The sequence below is a fragment of the Pseudophryne corroboree genome (genome assembly GCF_028390025.1).
Source record: "Pseudophryne corroboree isolate aPseCor3 chromosome 3 unlocalized genomic scaffold, aPseCor3.hap2 SUPER_3_unloc_2, whole genome shotgun sequence".
NCBI classification, from domain to species: Eukaryota; Metazoa; Chordata; class Amphibia; order Anura; family Myobatrachidae; genus Pseudophryne; species Pseudophryne corroboree.
In genome coordinates this window covers 4,610,860-4,637,950 of record NW_026967508.1, presented here as the reverse complement: position 1 = coordinate 4,637,950, position 27,091 = coordinate 4,610,860, and the positions used below count along the sequence as shown (strand labels likewise).

General features: G+C 47.8%; 1 protein-coding gene across 1 annotated transcript; it reads right to left on the bottom strand.

The window, feature by feature from the left end:
- Positions 1–454: 454 nt before the first annotated feature.
- LOC134983617 (zinc finger protein OZF-like) lies at positions 455–27,091 on the bottom strand. Its single transcript, XM_063949293.1, has 3 exons — positions 26,984–27,091; positions 1,541–2,377; positions 455–1,288 (listed from the first exon to the last, which is right to left on the bottom strand). Exons 1-3 carry the CDS (start codon positions 27,033–27,035, stop codon positions 471–473), a joined length of 1,707 nt encoding a protein of 568 aa, XP_063805363.1. The 5' UTR covers positions 27,036–27,091; the 3' UTR covers positions 455–470.

Genomic DNA, 27,091 nt, shown 5'->3' with positions numbered 1-27,091 from the left:
TAATGCCATCCCTGTTGGCCAGAGGTGCGGGTTGCCCGTCACACTTGGACATTTTTTAATGCGCCAGTTATTTACAATACATAGGGGGTCATTCCAACCCGATCGCTCGCTGCAGTTTATCGCAGAGATTGGGTAGGAACTGCGTCATTGCCTGATTGACAGGCAGAGGCGGTCGCAGGGCGGGAGGGGGCAGCACGACGGTGTTTGGCCATCCTTATGGGGGTGCAGTCCGGCAAACGAAGGTGTGGCCAGACCGTGGGGGGGGGGGGGGGGGTGGTGGTGGCCGTGCGACATCACACACAGCCGCTGCGACGATCAACTCCCGGCCAGCCGCAGGAGCAGCGCTGGCCGGGAGTTACTCCACAAGTACATAAGCATGGCCGCTGTGCGATGCTTCTGTACTTGTGCTGTGGGCGGACTGTATCCCTCTCCTATAACTATAACTCCCTCTCCTTACACTCAGACCTATATCATGGGTTCACTCTTGTGTGACTTTTCTGATGTTTAGTAAGTTCTGAATTGCATGTAAAGCATTTCCCGCATTCAGAGCAAGAATACGGTCTCTCTCCGGTGTGACGTCTCTGATGTATAACAAGTTCTGCATTACTTTTAAACCCTTTCCCACATTCCGAGCAAGAATACGGTCTCTCATCTGTGTGACTTCTCTGATGTCTAACAAGTTCTGATTTAATTGAAAAACCTCTCTCACATTCAGAGCAGGAATATGGGTATGCTCCTGTGTGAATCATCTGATGTCTAACAAGTAGTGCATTTACTTCAAACCCTTTCCCACATTCTGAGTAAGAAAACGGTATCTCACCTGTATGAAATCTCTGATGCCTAACAAGCTCTGGAAAACTTCTATACCCTTCCCCACATTCTGAGCAAGAATATGGTCTCTCTCCGGTGTGACTTCTCTGATGTACAACAAGTTGTGAATTACGTGTAAAGCATTTCCCACATTCCGAGCAAGAATACGGTCTCTCTCCGGTGTGACGCCTCTGATGTACAACAAGTTGTGAATTACGTGTAAAGCATTTCCCACATTCAGAGCAAGAATACGGTCTCTCTCCGGTGTGAAGACTCTGATGTCTAACAAGATGTGGAAGACGTGTAAAACATTTCCCACACTCAGAGCAGGAATATGGTCTCTGCCCCGTGTGACTTTTCTGATGTCGAGCAAGATCTGATTTCCGTGTAAAAGATTTCCCACAAGCAGAGCAGGAAAATGGTTTCTCTCCAGTATGCATTCTCTGATGTCTAACAAGTTCTGAATTACTTATACACACTGTCTCACATTCCGAGCAAGAATATAGTCTCTCACCTGTGTGACTTCTCTGATGTCTAACAAGTAGTGATTTAATTGGAAAACATTTCTCGCATTCCAAGCAAGAATAAGGTCTCTCACCTGTGTGACGTCTCTGATGTCGAAAAAGTTCTGATTTCACTGTAAAACATTTCTCACATTCAGAGCAGGAATATGGCCTCTCACCTGTGTGACTTCTCTGATGTATAACAAGTTCTGATTTCACTGTAAAACATTTCTCACATTCAGAGCAGGAATATGGCCTCTCACCTGTGTGACTTCTCTGATGTATAACAAGTTTTGATTTACCTGTAAAACATTTCCCACATTCCGAGCAAGAAAACGGTCTCTTAGCTGTATGAATTCTCTGATGTCGAGAAAGTTCTGATTTCACTGTAAAACATTTCTCACATTCAGAGCAGGAATATGGCCTCTCACCTGTGTGACTTCTCTGATGTATAACAAGTTCTGATTTAGATCTAAAACATTTCTTACATTCAGAGCAGGAATATGGGGATGCTCCTGTATGAGTCATCTGATGTCTAACAAGATGTGAATTTACTTTAAAACATTTCCCACATTCTGAGCAAGAATAAGGTCTCTCACCTGTGTGACTTCTCTGATGTATAACAAGTTCTGATTTACATCTAAAACATTTCTTACATTCAGAGCAGGAATATGGGGATGCTCCTGTATGAATCATCTGATGTCTAACAAGATGTGAATTTACTTTAAAACATTTCCCACATTCTGAGCAAGAAAACAGTTTTTCATCTGTATGAATCATCTGATGTACAAGAAGTTCTGAATTACTTCTAAACCCTTTCCCACATTCTGAGCAGGAATATGGTGGCTCTCCTGTGTGACTCCTCTGATGTATAACAAGGTCTGAATTAAGAGTAAAACATTTTTCACATCCAGAGCAAGACGCATTTGTAATGCAGTTGCTTTTTAGATGAGTAGATATTTTCTGTGTATGATCTGCGGCTGTATACATGTCAGTATGTGTGAGGTCTCCATCACATGAGACTGATTCCTCCTTTATATCAGTAGATGGATCTTTAGAGGAGTCTGTGGGTAAAAATATAGGAGGTTAGTCATTCAATGTAATTGTCCAATTCACTCCATGTGCTAACCAGCCCTTTCCTGGTGTACAGCCATACATCTGAATCTGTGAGGCCTGAGACACTCATCGAAATGTGCACCAGCCCTACGGTAGGTGCAAATTCTTCATCTGAGCAGGGTTGGCTGGTTTAAACCAAATGTTTTTTTTGTTTGTTTTTTTAAACACATTCTATTTTTTTTATCATGCTGTGACCACAGGCACGGTGCCGTGACTTCTTAAAAAAAGCCTATTACCTGTATAATGGAATCCCCCTGGTATTATTCCACATTCTTGTTGCTTGGATCTTCATTTGAGTGAGCTGAACCAATGCAGTAAATTCACACACAACAGAGAAATAGGTAAGATGGGAGGGTGAACCAGATCAGAGAGGTACTAAATCTTCCTAGCATCAGCTAAGACTCCACAAACTCCTCCCCAACAATCCTAAAGTACAGGAGAAAACCATAACTAATATTCTCATTTTCACTTATCTCGGAGTGTAATTTGTATATGTTTTAATATATTTAGTCTACCTACATATATTCAGATGAAATAGGAATAATAAGCAGTAAAAACTAAGAATTTACTCACCGGTAATTCTATTTCTCGCAGTCCGTAGTGGATGCTGGGTACTCCGTAAGGACCATGGGGGGTATAGACGGGCTCCGCAGGAGACTGGGCACTCTTAAAAGAAAGATTAGGTACTATATCTGGTGTGCACTGGCTCCTCCCTCTATGCCCCTCCTCCAGACCTCAGTTAGGGAAACTGTGCCCGGAAGAGCTGACATTACTAGGAAAGGATTTGGAATCCAGGGTAAGACTCATACCAGCCACACCGTACAATTCGTGATAACTATACCCAGTTAACAGTATGAAAGAAGAATGAGCCTCATTAACAGATGGCTCAAAACAATAACCCTTTTGTTAAGCAATAACTATATACATGTATTGCAGAGAGTCCGCACTTGGGACGGGCTCCCAGCATCCACTACGGACTACGAGAAATAGAATTACCGGTGAGTAAATTCTTATTTTCTCTGACGTCCTAGTGGATGCTGGGTACTCCGTAAGGACCATGGGGATTATACCAAAGCTCCCAAACGGGCGGGAGAGTGCGGATGACTCTGCAGCACCGAATGAGCAAACTCAAGGTCCTCCTCAGCCAGGGTATCAAACTTGTAGAATTTTGCAAAAGTGTTTGAACCCGACCAAGTAGCAGCTCGGCAAAGATGTAAAGCCGAGACCCCTCGGGCAGCCGCCCAAGAAGAGCCCACCTTCCTCGTGAACTGGGCTTTTACGGATTTAGGATGCGGCAGGCCAGCCGCAGAATGAGCAAGCTGAATCGTGTTACAGATCCAGCGAGCAATAATCTGCTTTGAAGCAGGAGCACCCTGCTTGTTGGGTGCATGCAGGATAAATAGCGAGTCAGTTTTCCTGACTCCAGCCGTCCTGGAAACATAGATTTTCAGAGCCCAGACTACGTCCAGCAACTTGGAATCCTCCAAGTCTCGATTAGCCGCAGGCACCACAATAGGTTGGTTCAAATGAAACGCTGATACCACCTTATGAAGGAATTGAGGACGAGTCCTCAATTCTGCCCTGTCCATATGGAAAATCAGATATGGGCTTTTATACGACAAAGCCGCCAATTCTGACACCTGCCTGGCCGAAGCCAAGGCCAACAGCATGACCACCTTCCACGCGAGATATTTTAACTCCACGGTCTTAAGTGGCTCAAACCAATGTGATTTTAGGAAATCCAACACCACGTTGAGATCCCAAGGTGCCACCAGAGGCACAAAAGGGGGCTGAATATGCAGCACTCCCTTAACAAACGTCTGAACTTCAGGCAGTGAAGCCAGTTCTTTTTGAAAGAAAATAGATAGGGCCGAAATCTGGACTTTAATGGATCACAATTTTTGGCCCATAGTCACTCCTGACTGTAGGAAGTGCAGAAATCGACCCAGATGAAATTCCTCTGTTGGTGCCTTTCTGGCCTCACACCAAGCAACATATTTTCGCCATATGCGGTGATAATGTTTTGCTGTCACGTCCTTCCTAGCTTTTATCAGTGTAGGAAAGACTTCCTCTGGAATGCCCTTTTCCCTTAGGATCCGGCGTTCAACCGCCATGCCGTCAAACGCAGGCGTGGTAAGTCTTGGAACAGACAGGGTCCCTGCTGCAGCAGGTCCTGTCGGAGCGGCAGAGGCCATGGGTCCTCTAAGATCATTTCTTGAAGTTCCGGGTACCAAGTTCTTCTTGGCCAGTCCGGAACGATGAGTATAGTCCTTACTCCTCTCTTTCTTATTATCCTCAGTACCTTGGGTATGAGAGGAAGAGGAGGGAACACATAAACCGACTGGTACACCCAAGGTATCACTAAAGCGTCCACAGCTATCGCCTGAGGGTCCCCTTGACCTGGCACAATATCTTTTTAGCTTTTTGTTGAGGCGGGATGCCATCATGTCCACATGTGGTCGTTCCCAACGGTTTACAATCAGCTTGAAGACTTCTGGATGAAGTCCCCACTCTCCCGGGTGGAGGTCGTGTCTGCTGAGGAAGGCTTCCTAGTTATCTACTCCCCGAATGAACACTGCTGACCGTGCTAGCACGTGATTCTTCGCCCATCGAAGAATCCTTGTGGCTTCTGCCATTGCCATCCTGCTTCTGTGCCGCCCTATCGATTTACATGGGCGACTGCCGTGATGTTGTCTGACTGAATCAGCACCGGTTGGTTTTGAAGCAGGGATTCTGCTTGACTCAGGGCATTGTAAATGGCCCTTAGCTCCAGAATATTTATGTGTAGGGAAGTTTCCTGACTCAACCATTGTCCTTGGAAGTTTCTTCCCTGAGTGACTGCCCCCCAACCTCGGAGGCTTGCATCCGTGGTCACCAGGACCCAGTCCTGTATGCCGAATCTGCGGCCTTCGAGAAGATGAGCAATCTGCAGCCACCACAGCAGAGACACCCTGGCCCTCGGGGACAGGGTGATCAACCGATGCATTTGAAGATGCGATCCGGACCACTTGTCCAATAGATCCCACTGGAAGATCCTTGCATGGAACCTGCCGAAGGGAATCGCTTCGTAAGAAGCTACCATCTTTCCCAGGATTCGCGTGCAGTGATGCACCGACACCTGTTTTGGTTTCAGGAGGTCCCTGACCAGAGATGATAATTCCTGGGCCTTCTCCTCCGGGAGAAACACCTTCTTCTGTTCTGTGTCTAGAATCATACCCAGGAACAGCAGACGCGTCGCAGGAATCAGCTGTGACTTTGGGATATTCAGAATCCAGCCGTGCTGATGCAGCACTTCCTGAGATAGTGCTACGCTGATTAGCAACTGCTCTTTGGACCTCGCCTTTATCAGGAGATCGTCCAAGTACGGGATAATTATAACTCCCTTCTTTCGAAGGAGTATCATCATTTCGACCATTACCTTGGTAAATACCCTCGGTGCCGTGGACAGACCAAACGGCAACGTCTGGAATTGGTAATGACAGTCCTGTAGCACAAACCTTAGGTACTCCTAGTGAGGTGGGTAAATGGGAACATGTAGGTATGCATCCTTGATGTCCAATGACACTATAAAATCCCCCTCTTCCAGGCTTGCAATAACCGCCCTGAGCGATTCCATCTTGAACTTGAACTTCCTTATATAAGTGTTCAAGGATTTTAAATTTAGGATGGGTCTCACGAACTGTCTGGTTTCGGTACCACAAACAATGTGGAATAGTAACCCCGCCCCTGTTGAAGGGGGGTACCTTGATTATCACCTGCTGGAGGTACAGCTTGTGAATAGCTGCCAGTACTACCTCCCTTTCTTTGGGAGCAGCCGGTAAGGCTGATTTGAGGTAACGGCGAGGGGGAGTGGCCTCGAACTCCAGCTTGTATCCCTGAGATACCACTTGCAGAACCCAGAGATCCACCTGTGAGAGAACCTACTGGTCGCTGAAGTTCCGGAGACGCGCCCCCACCGCACCTGGCTCCGCCTGTGGAGCCCCAGCGTCATGCGGAGGACTTAGAGGAAGCGGGGGAGGATATTTGTTCCTGGGAACTGGCTGTCTGGTGCAGCTTTTTCCATTTTCCCTTGCCTCTGGGCAGAAAGGAAGCGCCTCTGACCCGCTTGCCTTTTTGGGGCCGAAAGGACTGTACCTGATAATACGGTGCTTTCTTAGGCTGTGAGGAAACCCGAGGTAAAAATGTCGACTTCCCAGCTGTTGTTGTGGAATACGAGGTCAGAGAGACCATCCCCAAACAATTCCTCACCCTTATAAAGGCAAAACCTCCATGTGCCTTTTAGAATCAGCATCACCTGTCCACTGCCGAGTCCATAATACTCTTCTGGCAGAAATGGACATTGCATTAATTCTAGATGCCAGCCGGCAAATATCCCTCTGTGCATCTCTCATATATAAGACTACGTCTTTAATATGCTCTATGGTTAGCAAAATAGTATCCCTGTCTAGGGTATCAATATTATCTGACAGGGTATCGGACCAAGCTGCTGCAGCACTACACATCCATGCTGAAGCAATTGCAGGTCTCAGCATAGTACCTGAGTGTGTATATACAGACTTCAGGATAGCCTCCTGCTTTCTATCAGCAGGCTCCTTTAAGGCGGCCGTATCCTGAGACGGCAGTGCCACCTTTTTTGACAAGCGTGTGAGCGCCTTATTCACCCTAGGGGTTGTCTCCCAACGCAACCTGTCCTCTGGCGGGAAAGGGTACGCCATCAGTAACTTTTTAGAAATCACTAGTTTCTTATCGGGGGAACCCAACGCTTCTTCACACGCTTCATTCAACTGATGGGGGAAAAACCACTAGTTGCTTTTCCTCCCCAAACAGAATACCCTTTTTAGTGGTACTTGGGTTAATGTCAGAAATGTGCAACACATTTTTCATTGCCGTAATCATGCAACGGATGGCCCTTGTGGATTGTACATTAGTCTGATCCTCGTCGACACTGGAGTCAGACTCCGTGTCGACATCTGTGTCTGCCATCTGAGGTAGCGGGCGTTTTTGAGCCCCTGATGGCCTCTGAGACGCCTGGGCAGGCACGGGCTGAGAAGCCGGCTGTCCCACAGCTATTATGTCATCGAACCTTTTATGCAAGGAGTTGACACTGTCGTTTAATACCTTCCACATATCCACCCACTCTGGTGTTGGCCCCGCAGGGGGTGACATCACACTTATCGGCACCTGCTCCGCCTCCACATAAGTTTCCTCATCAAACATGTCGACACAGCCGTACCGACACACCGCACACACACAGGGAATGCTCTGACTGAGGACAGGACCCCACCAAGTCCTTTGGGGAGACAGAGAGAGACTATGCCAGCACACACCACAGCGCTATATAATGCAGGGATGCACACTATACAGAGTGATTTTTCCCCTATAGCAGCTTATATACACAGTTATGCGCCTAAATTTATGTGCCCCCCTCTCTCTTTTACCCTAGAAGTCTGGAACTGCAGGGGAGAGCCTGGGGAGCGTCCTTCCAGCGGAGCTGTGAAGAGAAAATGGCGCTGGTGTGCTGAGGAAGACAGCCCCGCCCCTTTCTCGGCAGACTTCTCCCGCTTTTTTATATGCGTTATGGTGGGGGATTATGCACATATACAGTATATTGGCTGTATTATGTGCTATTTAGCCATGTAAGGTACTCTAATTGCTGCCCGCTAGCTGCAAGCAGGTAGGTTTGCTTCTCTCCCCTCAGTCCCTCGTAGCAGTGAGTCTGTTGCCAGCAGATCTCACTGAAAATAAAAAACCTAACAAATACTTTCTTTCTAGGAAGCTCAGGAGAGCCCCTAGAGTGCATCCAGCTCTGGCCGGGCACAGATACTAACTGAGGTCTGGAGGAGGGGCATAGAGGGAGGAGCCAGTGCACACCAGATATAGTACCTAATCTTTCTTTTAAGAGTGCCCAGTCTCCTGCGGAGCCCGTCTATACCCCCCATGGTCCTTACGGAGTACCCAGCATCCACTAGGACGTCAGAGAAAATGGTTTTATTGAAAGATGTAACATTAACCCTTTCAGTGGTAACTTTTTTGAATTTTGTCACGCCTCCCAAGATTGTTTTTTATATTTTTTACCTGTTGCCAGGGGTTTCATTTGCATTGCCAGGGGTTTTACACACTAGGTGTCATACTCTTTGACAGGGTTTTCATGCACTAAGGGGGTCATTCCGAGTTGATCGTAGCTGTGCTAAATTTAGCACAGCTACGATCATATTCGCAGACATGCGGGAGGACGCCCAGCACAGGGCTAGTCCGCCCCGCATGTCTATCTGCCCTTCACCAGTCAAGTAAAAAAGCATTGCACAGCGGCGATGATTTTGTACTTGTTGAGCAACTTCCGGCCAGCGCAGCTCCTGCGGCTGCCCGGGAGTTGCCCGTCGCATCGGCTGCATGTGACGTCACGAAGCCGCTGCGGCCCGCCCCCCGAATGGTCTGGCCACGCCCCCACATGGTCCAGCCACGCCCCCATAATGGCCCCGCCCACCCACTACCTGTCAATCAGGCAGAGGTGATCGATAGGGAACGACGGCCTTTGCCCATTCGGCATGCTGCGGCGCCGGCGCATGCGCAGTTACGAACCGATCGCTGCGATAAACTGCAGCAAGCAATCGGGTCGGAATGACCCCCCTAAGATCCATGCTCGTTGGCAAGGGGAAAGCTAGTTGCCGAGGGGATGCTCGTTGCAAAGGAATGCGTACACACTAGGCTGTTTTATAATTCCGATGCGTTGGATCATGTCGTGCAGTGTATGCCTTAATGCAAAAAAAGAAAAAGAAAAACTACTTTCAAGTAAAAAAGAATATAGGATTCTCATACGTCCTAGAAGATGCTGGGGTCCAATTTAGTACCATGGGGTGTAGACTGGTCCCTTGGGAGCCATGGGCACTTTAAGAGTTTAAATAGTGTGGGCTGGCTCCTCCCTCTATGCTCACTCCCGCAGCACTGCCGCCACCCCCTAACAGAGCCAGAAGATACGGTGGTGAGTAGGATGCCAACGCCCCGGTAAGCGAGGAGCCGGTAAGAATGGCGGCATTAGGGTGGGAGCGCAGCACTGATGCTGCGCTCTGGAAGGCTCAGAGGTACGTGTGCGGTGCTGTGAGGGGCGTCCTGGGCCAGCGCAATACCCTAAAAACTGGTCACAGAAAGCTACAGGGGCTTGTACTACTGTTAGCTGCAGTTTCACCTCAAGCCAGTATAATACCATAAGTGTGGGAAGGCGCGCCATTACAGTGGGCGGGGCTTGTCCTCAGAGAGGATCCAGCACTCACCAGCGCCATTTTCTCCCTGCAGATCACACACAGAGACACTGACAGGGAGCGCTGCCCTCCACATAACTCCAGCTATCCTGTGCGGTACCAGGGGTTATAGAAGGGAGGGAGCGTGTTTTGTTAACTGTTTGAAGTTACTCCAGTCAGCGCCAGGCATTTATCATATAACTGCCTACTGGGGCGCTGTGTGTGCTGGCTCCTCATACTCTGTGTCTCTCTGAAATACTCTGTGGGGAAACGGTCTCTACATTTATTTGTGTGTGTGTCCTGTGCTGCAGAGTATTTCTCTTCTCCAGAGGAGTCTATTCCATGTACTCAGGAATGCAATATACTGTCTCAGCCTTCTGAAGCCGAACCACCGGAATTAGATTCTCTGGATAGAAGGGACATTGAAATGTTTTTACGTCACATACAGGATTCTGTAGTTTTCATGGTGGAGGCCATGAAGGACCTGGGTCATCTGAATGCAAGGACGTCTTCCATGGCTGTCTCGGCACGCAGGGGTCTCTGGCTACGCCAATGGTCTGGGGATGAGGAATCCAAGAAAAGCGTGGAGAACCTACCCTTCACAGGTCAGGCTCTGTTTGGGGAGGCATTGGATGCGTGGATTTCCACGGCAACCACAGGTAAGTCAACCTTTCTTCCCTCAGCCACCTCACCGACGAGAATCTTTTCTTACGTCTACAATGCAGTCCTTTCGGACTGCAAAAGGTTAAAAAGGCCAAGTTCCACTTTCTTCAGAGGTGGTCGAGGGAAATCCAGAAAACCTGCATCAACAGGTTCCCAGGAACAGAAGCCTGGTTATGCTTCCTCAAAATCGTCAGCATGACGGTGGATCTCCCAGCCTGGAGATCGGGCAGATGGGAGCATGACTGAGAAATTTCAGTCACGTCTGGGCGTCATCAGGACTGGACCCCTGGGTGCAAGATATTGTGTCCCAGGGGTACAGACTGGAGTTTCAAGAACTCCCACCTCACAGATTCTTCAAATCAGGCGTACCAGCTTTGCTGACAGAAAGGACTATCCTACAGGAAGCCATTCAAAAATTGGAAAAGGCAAATGTCATTGTTCCAGGTCCACATCATCTGAAAAAATAAGATTTTAAACCTACCGATAAATATTTTTCTCCTAGTTCGTAGAGGATGCTGGGGACTCTGTAAGGACCATGGGGTATAGATGGGCTCCACAGAAGACATGGGCACTTTAAGACCTTTTAATGGTTGTGAGCTGGCTCCTCCCTCTATGCCCCTCCTCCAGACCTCAGTTATAGGAACTGTGCCCAGAGGAGATGGACATTTTGAGGAAAGGATTTTGTTAATTAAGGGTGAGATACATACCAGCTCACACCACAACACACCGTACAACCTGGGATATAACTAAACCAGTAAACAGTATGAACAAATAAGATCAGCAACAGGTTGATCTGAACTGCAACACAACCCTTGTGTAGACTTATCAATAACTATGTACAAGTACTGCAGATTTATTCCGCACTGGGACGGGCGCCCAGCATCCTCTACGGACTAGGAGAAAAAGATTTACTGATAGGTTTAAAATCTTATTTTCTCTTACGTCCTAGAGGATGCTGGGCACTCCGTAAGGACCATGGGGTTTATACCAAAGCTCCAGACCGGGCGGGAGAGTGCGAATGACTCTGCAGCACCGATTGAGCAAAAAAAGAGAGGTCCTCATCAGCCAGGGTATCAAACTTATAGAATTTAGCAAAAGTGTTTGAACCCGACCAAGTAGCTGCTCGGCAAAGCGGTTATGCCGAGACGCCTCTGGCAGCCGCCCAAGAAGAGCCCACCTTCCTAGTGGAATGGGCCTTTACCGATTTTGGTAACGACAATCCAGCCGTAGAAGGGGCCTGCTGAATTGTGTTAAAGATCCAGCGTGCGATAGTCTGCTTGGAAGCAGGAGCACCAACCTTGTTGGCTGCATATAGGATACACAGAGCCTCCGTTTTCCTAATACGAGACGTTCTGGCTACATAGATTTTTAAAGCCATGACTACATCAAGGTACTTGGAATCCTCCACCGGCACTACAATAGGTTGGTTCATGTGAAACGACGAAACCACCTTAGGTAGAAATTGTGGACGAGTTCTCAATTCTGCTCTATCCACATGGAAAATCAGATAGGGGCTCTTGTAAGACAAGGCCGCCAATTCTGACAGCCTCCCTGCAGATGCCAAGGCCAATAACATGACCACTTTCCAAGCGAGAAATTTTAACTCAACAGTTTGAAGTGGTTCAAACCAATGTGATTTAAGGAACTGTAACACCACGTTAAGGTCCCACGGTGCCACTGGGGGCACAAAAGGAGGTTGGATGTGCAGTACTCCTTTCACAAAAGTCTGCACTTCTAGAAGAGAGGACAGTTCCTTCTGAAAAAATATTGATAAGGCCGAAATATGCACCTTAATGGAGCCTAACTTTAGGCCCATATCCAGCCCCGCCTGTAGAAAATGGAGAAAACGACCCAGCTGAAAACCTCCGTAGGAGCATTCTTGGATTCACACCAAGACACATAATTCCTCCAGATACGGTGATAATGTTTCACCGTTACCTCCTTCCTAGCTTTAAGCAGAGTAGGGATGACCTCTCCTGGAATACCTTTCCTAGCTAGGATTTGGTGTTCAACCGCCATGCTGTCAAACGTAACCGCGGTAAGTCTTGGAACACACACAGCCCCTGTTGTAACAGGTCCTCTCTTAGAGGAAGAGGCCAAGGATCTTCTGTGAGCATTACCTGAAGATCTGGAAACCAGGCCCTTCGAGGCCAGTCTGGAACAATGAGTATCGTTTGAACTCTTGTTCTTCTTATGATCCTCAATATCTTTGGGATGAGTGGAAGTGGAGGGAACACATAGACCGACTGATAAACCCACGGTGTCACTAGTGCGTCTACTGCTATTGCTTGAGGGTCCCTCGACCTGGAACAATACGTCCGAAGCTTTTTGTTGAGGCGTGACGCCATCATGTCTATTCGAGGGAGTCCCCAACCGTTTGTCACTTCTGCAAAGACCTCTTGATGAAGCCCCCACTCTCCTGGATGGAGATCGTGTCTGCTGAGGAAGTCTGCTTCCCAGTTGTCCACTCCCGGGATGAAAACAGCTGACAGAGCGCTTACATGATTTTCTGCCCAGCGAAGAATCCTGGTGGCCTCCGCCATCGCTGCTCTGCTTCTTGTTCCGCACTGGCGGTTTACATGTGCCACGGCTGTGATGTTATCTGACTGGATCAGTACAGGTAGGTTGCGAAGAAGATGCTCCGCCTGTCTCAGGCCGTTGTATATGGCCCTCAATTCCAGCAAATTTATGTGCAGACAAGCCTCCTGGCTTGACCATATTCCCTGAAAATGTTTTCCTTGTGTGACCGCTCCCCAGCCTCGGATGCTCACATCCGTGGTCACCAGAACCCAATCCTGGATTCCGAACCTGCGACCCTCTAGGAAGTGAGCACTGTGGAGCCACCACAGGAGATATCCTGGCCCTGGGGGACAGGCTTATCATCCGATGCATTTGGAGATGGGACCCTGACCATTTGTCCAGTAGGTCCCACTGAAATGTTCTTGCATGGAACCTGCCAAACGGAATGGCCTCGTAGGCCGCCACCATCTTTCCCGACACTCGAGTGCATTGATGAATCGACACTCTTTTTGGTTTCAGCAGATCCCTGACCATGTTCTGGAGTTCCAGAGCTTTTTCCATTGGGTCCAGAATCATGCCCAAAAACGACATTCGAGTTGTCGGCATCAACTGCGACTTTGGCAAATTTAATAGCCAGCCATGTTGTTGTAGTACCCTCAGAGAGAGTGCCACGCTTTTCAGTAACTGGTCTCTTGATCTCGCCTTTATCAGGAGATTGTCCAAGTACGGGATAATTGTGACACCTTGCTTGCGCAGGAGCACCATCATTTCCGCCATTACCTTGGTGAAAATCCTCGGGGCCATGGAAAGCCCAACCGGCAACGTTTGAAATTGGTAATGACAATCCTGCACAGCGACTCTCAGGAACGCCTGATGAGGAGGATATATGGGGACATGAAGGTATGCTTCCTTTTATGTCTAGTGACACCATAAAATCCCCCCCGTCCAGACTGGAAATCACTGCCCGGAGAGATTCCATCTTGAATTTGAATCTTTTCAAATACAGGTTTAGGGATTTTAGGTTCAGAATTGGTCTGACCGAGCCGTCTGGCTTCGGGACCACAAATAGAGTTGAATAAAACCCCTTTCCCTGTTGCAACAGGGGAACCGTGATAATCACTTGCTGTTGACACAGCTTTTGTATCGCAGCTGAAACTATTTCTCTCCCTGGGAGAGAAGCTGGTAAGGCAGATTTGAAAAATCGGTGTGGAGGCACGTCTTTGAACTCCAGTCTGTATCCTTGGGTTACAATTTCTAGCACCCAAGGATCCAAGAGTTCGAATGAATCCAGACCTGGCTGAAGACGTGCCCCCACCGGTGCGGACTCCCGCAGCGGAGCCCCAGCGTCATGCAGTGGATTTGGTAGAGGCCGGAGAGGACTTCTGCTCCTGGGAACTAGCCGCAGCTGGGTGTTATTTTCCCTCTACCCTTGCCTCTGGCGATGAAGGATGATCCATTTATGAGACCGAAAGGACTGCATCTGGTATGGAGGCATTTTCTTTTGCCGTGGGGGAACAAAAGGCAAAAAGAAGACTTACCCGCGGTAGCTGTGGAAACCAGGTCCGCGAGGCCGTCCCCAAACAAAAGTTCACCCATGTACGGCAAGGCCTCCATAAGTCTCTTGGAGTCAGCATCACTAGTCCATTGACAGGTCCACAACGCCCTCCTAGCTGAAATTGCCATGGCATTGGCCCTTGATCCCAAGAGGCCAATATCTCTCGCAGCCTCCCTTAGGTATAACGCTGCGTCCTTGATGTGACCCAATGTCAACAATACACCCTCCCTGTCGAGGGTGTCCATGACAGATGACAAGTTATCTGCCCATCCTGCAATCGCACTACTCACCAATTCCGACGCTACCGCCGGTCTGAGCAGGGTTCCCGTAGTTGCATAAAATAGATTTCAAGGTAGTTTCCTGCCTGCGATCCGCAAGATCCTTTAGTGTCGCCGTGTTTGGAGACGGTAGAGCCACCTTTTTGGATAAACGCGTCAAAGCCTTATCTACCGTGGGTGACGATTCCCACCGTAACCTGCCCTGTGAGAGGAAAGGATACGCCATAACAATTCTCTTAGGAATCTGCAGTCTTTTGTCTGGAGTTTCCCAAGCTTTTTCAAATAGAGCGTTCAGCTCATGGGATGGGGGAAATGTTACCTCAGGTTTCTTCTCCTTAAACATACAGACCCGTGTGTCAGTCACAGAAAGGTCCTCTGTGATATGTAATACATCTTTTATTGCAATAATCATGTACTGAATACTCTTGGCCACCCTTGGGTGTAACCGAGCGTCATCATAGTCGACACTGGAGTCAGAATCCGTGTCGGTATCAGTGTCTACTATCTGGGTAAAGGGACGTTTCTAGGACCCTGATGGGTTCTCTGACATTAATATCCATGGATTGTCTCCATGCTTGGTTCTGGGACTCAGATTTGTCCAACCTTTTATGTAATAAAGCCACACTTGCATTCAAAACATTCCACATGTCTACCCAATCAGCAGTCGGCGGTGCCGACGGAGCTACTATTACATTCTGCTCCGCATCCTTTCTGGAAGAGCCTTCCGCCTCAGACATGTCGACACACACGTATTGACACCCCCACACACACTGGGATATAGGGGACAGACCCACAGTAAGGTCCTTTAGAGAGAGACAGAGAGGGAGTTTGCCAGCTCACACCCAGCGCCACTGCAGTCTGAAATATTAATAATGTCCCAGACCTGTAAGCGCTTTTTGTATCACACTATCACCAAATTAATGTGCCCCCCCCCCTCCCTGATTTGCACCCTGTTACTTGTATACAGCGGTGAAGGGAGTCCGGGAGCAGCGTCTCTGCAGCAAGCTGTGGAGAAAATGGATCTGGTTAGAGCTGAGGGACTAAGCTCCGCCTCCCTCGATGGCACGCTTCGGTCCCGCTAATTTTTATACTGGCGGGGGTCTGTATATACTGCCCATGCAGTACCTATGCGTGCCAGTGAACGTTTATGAGGTAATTATTGCTGCCCAGGGCGCCCTCCCTGCACCCTTGCTGTGCCTCGTGTGTGTGTGTGTGTGTGTGTGTGTGTGTGTGTGTGTGAGCAATGGCGCGCTGCGCGGTACCTCACGAAGATCTGAAGTCTTCTGCTGCCTTTGAAGTCTTCTTGCTTCTCATACTCACCCGGCTTCTATCTTCCGGCTCTGTGAGGAGGACGGCGGCGCGGTTCTGAAACGAACAGCTAGGCGTACCAAGTGCTGCGACCCTCTGGAGCTAATGGTGTCCAGTAGCCTAAGAAGCAGAGCCTATCAGTAAAGTAGGTCTGCTTCTCTCTCTCCTCAGTCCCACGAAGCAGGGAGCCTGTTGCCAGCAGTGCTCTCTGAAAATAAAAAACCTAACAAAGTCTTTTTCCAGAGAAACTCAGTAGAGCTCCCCTAGTGTGCGACCAGTCTCCTCTGGGTACAGAATCTAACCGAGGTCTGGAGGAGGGGCATAGAGGGAGGAGCCAGTTCACACCCATTAAAAGGTCTTAAAGTGCCCATGTCTCCTGCGGAGCCCGTCTATACCCCATGGTCCTTACGGAGTCCCCAGCATCCTCTAGGACGTAAGAGAAACATGGGTTACTACTCAAACCTATTTGTGGTACTGAAACCGGATGGTTCGGCGACACCAATATTGAACCTAAAATCTTTAAACCCCTATTTGGAGGGAATTCAAGTTCAAAATGGAGTCTCTGAGAGCGGTCATCTCAAGTCAGGAGGAAGTGGAATTCCTGGTATCCCTAGATATAAAGGATGCATAACTTCACATTCCGATTTGGCCGCCACACCAGGCTTATCTCAGATTTGCTCTGTTACTATCAGTTACAGGCACTGCCATTTGGCCTCCCCACGGCACAGAGAGTGTTCACCAAAGTAATGGCAGAAATTATGCTACTCCTCCGCAAGCAGAGAGTGAACATAATTCCATATCTGGACGATCTACTGATAAAAGCATCTTCCAGGGAGAAAATGTTACAGAACATTGCTCTCACAACTCGAGTACTCCGGGATCATGGCTGGATCCTGAATCTTCCAAAGTCACATTTGGAGCAGACAAGGAGATTGTCTTTTCTAGGGATCATCCTCGACACGGAAGTGCAGGTGTTTCTACCGGTGGAGAAAGCATTGGTGATACAATCAATGGTCCGGGATGTCTTGAAGCCAACCTGGGTATCGGTTCATCAGTGCATTCGCCTTCTGGGGAAGATGGTTGCCTCTTACGAGGCTCTACAGTACGGAAGATTTCATGCACGGTCCTTCCAACTGGATCTCCTGGACAAATGGTCGGGGTCTCTACTTCACATGCACCAGAGGATACGTCTGTCTCCGAAAGCCAGACTCTCGCTCCTCTGGTGGCTGCAAACCTCTCACCTACTAGAGGGCCGCACGTTCGGGATTCAGAATTGGATTCTTCTAACCACGGATGCAAGTCTCAGAGGTTGGGGAGCAGTCGCCCAAGGGGAAACCTTCCAGGGAAGGTGGTCAAGTCTGGAAACCATTCTTCCAATAAACATTCTGGAACTACCGCCTGTAGAAGACCGTTGTACATGGCCCTTAGTTCCAGAATGCACATCTTCTGCAAGATCGTGCCATTCAGGTTCAGTCGGACAACGTCACAGCGGTGTCCTACATAAAACAGGCAGGGCGGAACGAAGAGCAGAGCTGCAATGTCAGAGGTAACAAGAATCATCCTCTGGGAGGAAAGACACGCAGCGGCGCTGTCAGCAATCTTCATTCCAGGAGTGGACAACTGGGAAGCGGACTTCCTCAGCAGACACGATCTATATCCGGGGGAGTGGGGCCTACACCCAGAGGTGTTTGCAGAGGTGACAAGTCTTTGGGGCTTACCTCAAATAGACATGATGGCCACACGCCTCAACAAGAAGCTTCGGCTGTACTGTTCCAGGTCGAGGGATCCACAGGCAGTGGCAGTGCACGCCCTGGTAACTCCGTGGGTGTTCAAGTCAGTGTACGTATTCCCTCCACTCCTGCTCATCCCAAGGATTCTCAAACTAATCAAAAAGAACAAGAGTTCAGGCGATCCTCATTGCTCCGGGCTGGGCAAGAAGGGCTTGGTACGCGGATCTTCTGGAGTTACTACTGGAAGATCCGAGTCCTCTTTGAGAGGACCTTCTGCAACAGGGGCCGTTCGCTTATCAAGACTTACAACGGCTATGTTTGACAGCATGGAGGTTGAACACCAGATCTTAGCTCGGAAGGGCATTCCGAACAAGGTTATTCCTACCCTGATACGGGCTAGGAAGAGAGTAACGTCAAGACCTTACCATAGGATTTGGAAAAAGTATGTGTCTTGGTGTGAATCCAAGAAGTTTCCTACGATGGAATTTCAACGTGGGCGGTTTCTCCTCTCCCTGCAAGCAGGAATGGATGTGGGCCTGCGCTCCATAAAAGTCCAGATTTCGGCCTTGTCCATTTTCTTCCAGAATATCAATTGGCTGCCCTTCCTGAGGTTCAGACTTTCTTGAAAGGGGTTCTGCACATCCAACCTCCCTTTGTGCCGCCTACGGAACCTTGGGATATTAACGTGGTGCTGCAGTTCCTGCAATCGGATTGGTTCGAACCTTTACAGGAGGCTGAAGTCAAGTTTCTTACTTGGAAGGCTGTCACACTGTTGGCATTGGCATCTGCTAGACGTGTGTCAGAATTGGGGTCATTGTCCTGCAAGAGCCCCTACTTGATTTTCCATGAAGATAGAGCTGACCTCAGGACGCATCAGCAGTTTCTACCAAAGGTTGTGTCGGCTATTCATATCAACCAACCTATTGTGGTGCCAGTGGCTACTGACTCCTCAATTACCTCAAAGTCCTTGGATGTTGTGAGGGCTTTGAAGATTCATGTGAAGAGAACTTCTCGTCACAGAAAGTCAGATTGTCTGTTTGTCCTTTATGATCCCAACAAGATTGTGTGTCCTGCTTCTAAGCAGATGATTTCTCGCTGGATCAGGTTCACTATCCAGCATGCTTATTCTACGGCAGGATTGCCGCGTCCAAAATCGGATAAGGCCCACTCTACTCATAAAGTGGGTTCTGCCTGGGTGGCTGCCCGGGGTGTCTCTGCTTTACAACTTTGCCGAGCAGCTATTTGGTCTGGGTCGAACACGTTTGCAAAGTTTTACAAGTTCGATACTTTGGCCTCTGAGGACCTTAAGTTTGGTCAATCTGTTCTGCAGGAGCCTCCGCGCTCTCCCTCCCGTACTGGGAGCTTTGGTATATCCCCATGTTACTAATGTGGACCACAGCATCCTCTAGGACATATGAGAAAATAGGATTTTAATAACCCACCGGTAAATCCATTTCTCGTAGTCCGTAGAGGATGCTGGGCGCTCTCCCAGCGCTTCATTTTCCTGCAGTTGTTACTTGGTTCAGTACTGCCTTGTTACTTGGTTAAGTAATGTTGTTCAGCGGTTGTTGACTTGTTTCAAGCTAGTTAGCTTGGTTGTCTGTTATGTGTGAGCTGGTGTGAATCTCACCACTATCTGTGTATTTCCTTCTCTCGAAGTATGTCGCCTCGGGCACTATTTCTAGACTGGGTCTGGTAGGAGGGGCATAGAGGGAGGAGCCAGCCCAGACTATTAAACTCTTAAAGTGCCCATGGCTCCCAAAGGACCTGTCTATACCCCATGTTACTAATGTGGACCCCAGCATCCTCTACGGACTACGCAAAAAGGATTTACCGGTAGGTAATTAAAATCCTATTTTTTTCCCAACCCCGCATCTATGATTTACTATGTAATCAGTGGAACATCTCTGTACGCAACCACCTTTAGCAACACACCCATAAAATGCTACCTGTACGTGCATCTTTTTATTCACGCCCCACCCCGTGTTACAGTTAACATTTTCCAGACCACCTAGCAGGTGCACAGGTGTATTCATTACTCACACATCTTAAAAGATCCACAGGTGGAGCTAGTTACATCACTTGTGATTCTGTGAGGAGACCTGGAAAGCGTTAACTGTTGGTAACTCTCTAGGACTGGAGTTGGCTACCCCTGCTCTATATCCTACTGGTAATGGTTGGATAACTACATTATTTTATTTTATAATTGTCTAACTCCTAAACCAGGTTATTGCCTTAACCCACTAATTGTTGTGTGCTTACTATAGTGGTGCTCCAAAGTTTGTGAACCCTTCAGAATTTTCTACATTTCTGCTGAAATTTGGACTAAAACTACCTCAGATTTTCAGTCCTAAAACTAGATAAAGAGAACCAAATCAAATGAAACAAAGAAATGAGACGTGCTCATTTTTATATTGAGGAATGATCCAATATCACATATCTATAAGGGGCATAAGTATGTGAACCTTTGCTTTCAGTATTTGCTTTCAATAACTACATCTGTTTCCAGTAATTGTTGATTAGTCCTGATCATCAGCTTGGAGGAATTATACCCCATTCCTCTGCAAAACAGCTTTACCTCTGTTATGTTGCTCGCTTCAGGTCATTCCACATCATTTCGATTGGATTAAGGTCAGGACCTTGACTTGGCCAATCCAAAACTTTACATTTATTCTTCTTTAACCCTTCATTGGTCAAATGACTTGTGTACTTGCTGTATGACCCACGTTCTCCTGAGATACAGCTCATGGACCTTTAGAATATTCTGGTATAATTCAAAATTCATTGTCACATCAATGATGGCAAGTGATCCTGGGTCAGATGCAGCAAAACAGGCCCAAACCATGATACCACCAGCACCACCGTGTTTATGAGGTGTTTATGCTGGAATGCAGTGTTCTCCTATCTCCAAACATAACACTTCTCATTTAAGCCAAAGAGCTCTATTGTGGAATCATCTGTCCACAAAACATTGTTCCAATAGCCTTCTGGATTGTGCAGGTGATCTTTAACAAACTGCAGATGGGCAGCAATGTTTCTTTTTGGAGAGCAGCTGATTTCTGTTTGCAATCCTGCCATGCACACAGAATTGTTGTTAAGTGGTCTCATTAACATTAGCTAATGTGAGAAAGGCCTTCAGTTGCTTAGCGGTTACCATGGGTTCCTTTGTGACCTTGTAAACTTTTAGACGCCTTGCTCTTGGCGTAATCTTTGTTGGTCGACCACTCTTGGGGAGGGTAATAATGGTCTGGAATTTCCTCCATTTGTATTCAATCTGACTGTTGATTGGTGGAGTCCAAACTCTTTAGAGATGGATTTGTAACCTTTTCCAGCCTGATGAGCATCAACAACTCTTCTTCTGAGGTCCTCAGAAATCTCCTTTGTTCATGGCATGATAGACTTCCTCAAACGTGTTGTGAACAACCGACTGATAGATTCCTGTTCTTTTAAAAAGACAGGTTGTCCACGCACACCTGATTGTCATCCCATAAATTGGAAATACCTTACTCTAATTTCACTTTCAAAATATCTGCTAAGCCTAAAGGTTCACATACTTTTGCCACTCACAGATACGTGATATTGGATAATTTTCCTCAAAAAAAAAAAAATATAAAAAAATGAGCACGTCTATTTTTTTTGTCTCATGTGTGTGATTTGGTTCTTTATCTTCTTTTAGGACTTGTGTGAAAATCTGAGGTCGTTTTAGGCCAAATTTCAGCAGAAATATAGAAAATGCTGAAGGGTTCACAAACTTTCAAGAACCACTGTATGTCTTCTATCTGTATGTCGGACATATCAACTAAACACATTTTGGAAACAAAAGAAAAAAAAACACGTTATCCTTACATTATAATACATATAATTTATAGTAGTCCATGGACTTAAACTCTTGCAGTGCTGGTGGTACTGGGAATTTCCTCTCCCGGACCCCGTGTTCTGCAATCCACACACATTGCCACTGGTGCAGCCCTGTAGCTTCTATGCCGGATTTTACACCGTACAGCACTGAGGGACTCAGCAGCCGGAATCAATGTGGGGCTGTGGTGAAACATATAAATACGTTTTTCTTAATTAATTTTACATTTTAGTTATTTATACATGACGCCTAGCGCCGACACTGCCCATAATGGCACCACCCCAGAGGGCGTACCATTCTGAGACCATGCCCACCATCATGGCTACGTGGAACAGGGTCCCAGCCACAGTAAGAAAGTATTAGAAGCCAAGGAGCATGTAGGTTCCAGCTAGATCTGTGGATAAGAAGCCTCCACTCTCCTGAAACTAAGGGGTTATATTTACTGAAGTGCGGGTTTTAGATTCTAATTGTCTACTAGAAGGTGCTAGATAAATAAGGAGAATGTGATTGGTCGCTATGGAAAACATGCCAACTTCTACAGACCCACACATTAGTAAAATATACCCCTTAGCATTACCAAACATACTCCTAAGCATGATCACTTTTCTGGACAGTAAGACAATGGGATTAATGTATCAAGAAGTAAAAAATAGGATTTCAATTATCTACCGGTAAATCCTTTTCTCGTAGTCCATAAGGGATATTGGGGAGACTTAATACGATGGGGTATAGACGCACTTTATATTTCTTCACTAGGTGTGCTGGCTCCTCCCCTCTATGCCTCCTCCTACAGGCAGTTATAGGTAAAATAGTGCCTGAAGGAGAAAGGACATATACGAGAGAAGGAAACATGATAACAAAGAGTGGTAAGATTTATATACCAGCACACCACGACCATATAACAACCGGCAATAACAACATCTGAACAGGTAACCACATAACGAGAACCTGCAGAAAAGTCAACGCACTGAGGCAGGCGTCCAATATCCCTTATGGACTACGAGAAAAGGATTTACTGGTAGGTAATTCAAATCCTATTTTCTCTAGCATCCATAAGGGATATTGGGGAATCTAGTACGATGGGAACGTACCAGAATGGGCAGGAACGTGTGGAGACTGCTTCAGCACCGCCTGCCCAAACTGGGTATACTCTTTGGCCAGGGCATCAAACTTGTAGAACTTAACAAATGTTTTCTTCCCCGACCAGGTAGCTGCTCAGCACAGTTGCAAGGCTGAGACTACACTTAGGTACAGGTAAAGCTGCCGACACATGGGCCTGTTGGATAGTAAGCCTAATCCAACGAGCAATGGACTGCTTCGAAGCAGGACAACCCTTTTTCTGGGCATCCTAGAGCACGAACAAAGGATCCGTCTTTCTGATCCGAGCCGTTCGCTTGCTATAGATCTTCAAAGCTCGTCCATCATCTAAAGCCTCCAGAGGAGGAGAAGAGTCAGAATTTGAAGGAACCACAATAGGTTGATTCGGTGAAACGCGGAGACAACCATCGGCAGGAACTGCTGTCCTGTACAGAGCTCCACTCTGTCCTCGTAAAAGTCCAAGTAGGGACTCTTACACGATAAGGCCCCCAATTCTGAGACACTTTGAGCAGAAGCCAGAGCCAATAACATCGCAGTCTTCCACGTGAGGTACTTGTCTTCAACCGTCATCAGAGGTTCAAACCAGGAGGACTGTAGAAATTCCAACACTACATTCAAATCCCAGGGTGCCGTAGGCGGCACAAAAGGAGGTTGGATGTGGGAGTACCCCTTGCAAGAAGGTCTGAACTTCTGACAACATTGTCAATTTCTTCTGGAAGAAAATGAAGAGATCCGAAGTCTGCACCTTAAATGGAACCCAGGCATAAGCCCTTATCCACACCAGCCTGCAGGAAACATAAGAAAAGTCCCAAGTGGAACTCTGCAGGTGGATATGTGTGTTTCTCGCACCAAGAGACATATCTCTTCAAGATATGATGATAATGTTTTGACGTCACAGGTTTCCTGGCCTGAACCATGGTAGCAATAACCTTTTTGGAAAGGCCCTAGTATGTTCCGCTCAACCTCCCTGCCGTCAATTGAAGACGTCGTAAGTCCGGGTAGATGAACGGTCCCTGTTGAAGAAGATCTCTTCTTAGTGGGAGAGGCCAAGGGTCTTCGACGGACATGTCCAGAAGATTTACGTACCACGCCCTCTGAGCCCAAACAGAAGTGCCTGGACTCCTTAATTCCCGATTCGCTTTAGCACCCTTGGGAGCAACGGAATCGGGGGAACCAGGTAGACCAGCCGGTAAGGCCAAGGTGACGTCAGTGCATCCACTGTCCTCGCCTGAGGGTTCCTTGTTCGTGAGCAATACCAGTGAAGCTTCTTGTTGAGTTGAGAAGCCATCATGTCTATTTGCGGGCAGCCCCACCGGTTGATGACCTGATGGAACACCTGCTGGTGAAGTCCTCACTCCCCCAGGTGGAGATCGTGACGACTTAAGAAATCCGCTTCCCAGTTTACCACACCCGGAATGAAGATTGCCGACATTGCTCTTGCATTTCTATCTTCCCAGGGGAGTATGTTTGACACTTCTCGCATGCAGGCTCTGCTTTTTGTCCCTCCTTGCCGATTGATGTACGCCACGGCTGTGGCATTGGCCGACTGTACTTAGATCGCGTGATCCCTGAGCAGAGGAGAGGCCTTAAGCAGAGCTTTCTAGATCAACGGAAGTTCCAGAAAGTTGCGGCTTTTCATGGGCTGACCACCTGCCATGGAACTGCGCCCCTTGGGTGACAGCTCCCCATCCACTTAGACTAGCATCTGTCGTAAGGAGGGTCCAATCTTGGATCCCAAAACTCCGGCCCTCCAGTAGATTGGAGGACTGCAAGCCACCACAAGAGGGAAATCCTGGCCTGATGTGACAGCCGAATCATCCGGTGCATCTGTAGATGTGATCCGGACCACTTGCTCAGGAGATCCAACTGAAATGTTCTGGCACGGAACCTCCCATATTGGATCGCCTCGTATGAGGCGACCATCTTTCCCAACAATCTTATGCAAAGATGGATGAACACTCGAGTAGGTCAGAGCACCATGCAGACCATCTCCTGAAGTGTTCTCGCCTTGTCCCCTGGTACCTTCTAGGCCACAGTATCCAGCAACATCCCCAGGAACAGGAGCCTTTGAGTTGGCTCCAGGTGGGACTTCTGTAAGTTGAGGATCCACCCATGGTGTGACAGAAGGTGGATAGTGCGGTCGATATGGAGCAATAAAAGCTCCCTATATCTTGCTTTTACCAGAAGATCGTGAAGGTAAGGGACAACATTGACCCCCTGGACCATTATCTCCGCCATCACCTTTACGATTAACCTCGGAGCTGTGGACAGGTCGAAGGGCAGGGCCTGGAACTGGTAGTGATCGTCCAGCAGGGCAAACCTCAGGTACAGTTGTGAGGTGGTCAAATCGGAATATGAAGGTAAGCATCCTTGATGTCCAAGGAGACCATGAATTCCTGTTCCTCCAGGCCCGCAATCACTGCTCGCAAGGATTCCATTTTGAACTTGAAAACCTTCAGGTAAGGATTCAAGAACTTCAGATTCAAAATGGGCCTTACCAAACCATCCTGTTTTGGTACCACAAACAGGTTGGAGTAATAACCCTTGCCTCGTTGTGGTATTGGTACTGGAACAATGACGTAGGACTGGACCAACTTTTGGATGGCCTGTTGCAACATAACCTGCATAGCCATCAAAGCTGATAAGCTTGATTTGAAAAATCGTTGGGGAGGAGCACCGTCGAACTCCAGCTTGTAGCCCTAAGAAATGAGATCTCTGACCCAGGTATACTGGCAGGAAGCCTACCAGACGCGGCTGAAGTGACGCAGTCGAGCTCCCACCTCGAGATCCCCTCGGGGTGGGTGGGCACCGTCATGCTGAGGTCTTAGTGGAAGCAGAACTGGTGGTCTGTTCCTGAGAGCTGGTGCTTGCAGGTTTTCTTGACTTACATCTGGTGCCTCTATTCGTATTTGAGGCACCTCTGGCCTTAGAACGAAATCTGTAAGACCGAAATGACTGCATAGACAGCCCCGTGCAGGAGCGTCTCGCCGGAGGGGCCACAGAGGGGAGAACGTGGATTTCCCAGCCGTATCTTTGGAAATCCACGCATCCAACTCAACCCCAAAGAGCCATTCCCACCGAAAAGAGGAGGGAATTCACACTGCGTTTTGATTCTGCATCCGCAATCCAATGACGCAACCACAAAGCCCTGCACGCCGACATTGCCATGGCAGAAGTACTAGCATTAATATTTCCCATCTCCTTGAGCGAGTTACACAGGACGCGTGTAGTGTCCTGAATGTGCTTGTGGAGAGTCACCATAGTGACCGGCACATAGCTCTGGAGAGGCCCTCCTGAATCTGAGTAACCCACATATGAATGACATGGGTCATCCAGCTATGACCGGCCTCTGTGATACACCTGCTGCCACGTAAATAGATTTTAGCGTAGTCTGTATTTTCCGGTTCCCAGGACCCTCTCCCACAGCCCCTTCACTGATTTGTGAAGATTGGCTGCATTGTTCACAAAGAAACAGAATCAGATGACAATAGAGAGAATCTGGTGTGGCATACACGGCATAGTTTGTGTTTACCCAAGATTCACAGTAAGCACAGTAGAGGGGAGGAGCCAGCACACCCAGTGAAGAAATTTAAAGTGCATTGGCTCTTTTGGACCCCGTCTATACCCCATCGTACTAGATTCCCCAATATCCCTTATGGATGCTAGAGAAAGAGTGGAGATGTGGACCACGAGAAAAGTTGCCCCTAGCAACCAATCAGCTTTGAGGTAGCATTTATATAGCATCACATATATATGTATAACATACATTAGTGCTGGTATACGACTTGTCTCAGACGCAAATCAGAAAAGTATTTCATATACAGATATTATTACTCTTATTGCAAAGGGAGGACAATATGTAATGTCAGGAGGTTCTTGGAATATGTGACACCACATCTCTTTCCACTATTCAGAGAATGAATGGCTACAATGTTTCAAAGGTCAGAAAGATGTTACACCTAGTGTTGTATACCAAACACCAGAGAGTGTGGGGAGGAGACTGGTCAGATCTCTGGGCTGGTAACACACAGTGACATGATGTGAGGAGGAGAGCAGGAGTATAATAGGTTCTGATGGCTCCTGATGTATGAGATACACCAGAGAGTGTGGGGAGGAGACTGGTCAGATCTCTGGGCTGGTAACACACAGTGACATGATGTGAGGTGGAGAGCAGGAGTATAATAGGGGCTGATGGCTCCCGACTCCAATGGGCAGATACTTTGCCCTTATTAGTCTGTACTAACAGTAGATGGTGGAGAATAACAGATTGCTGTAGTGACTGAACAAGGAGAATATGTGATTATTACTCACCTGTGCTGATATCTGTAGGGATTTCCTCCTCCTTACACTGCTGATCACCCATCACATGCGTCTGCTCATCTACTTTTATATCTTCTACTTTAACATCAATAAGATCTT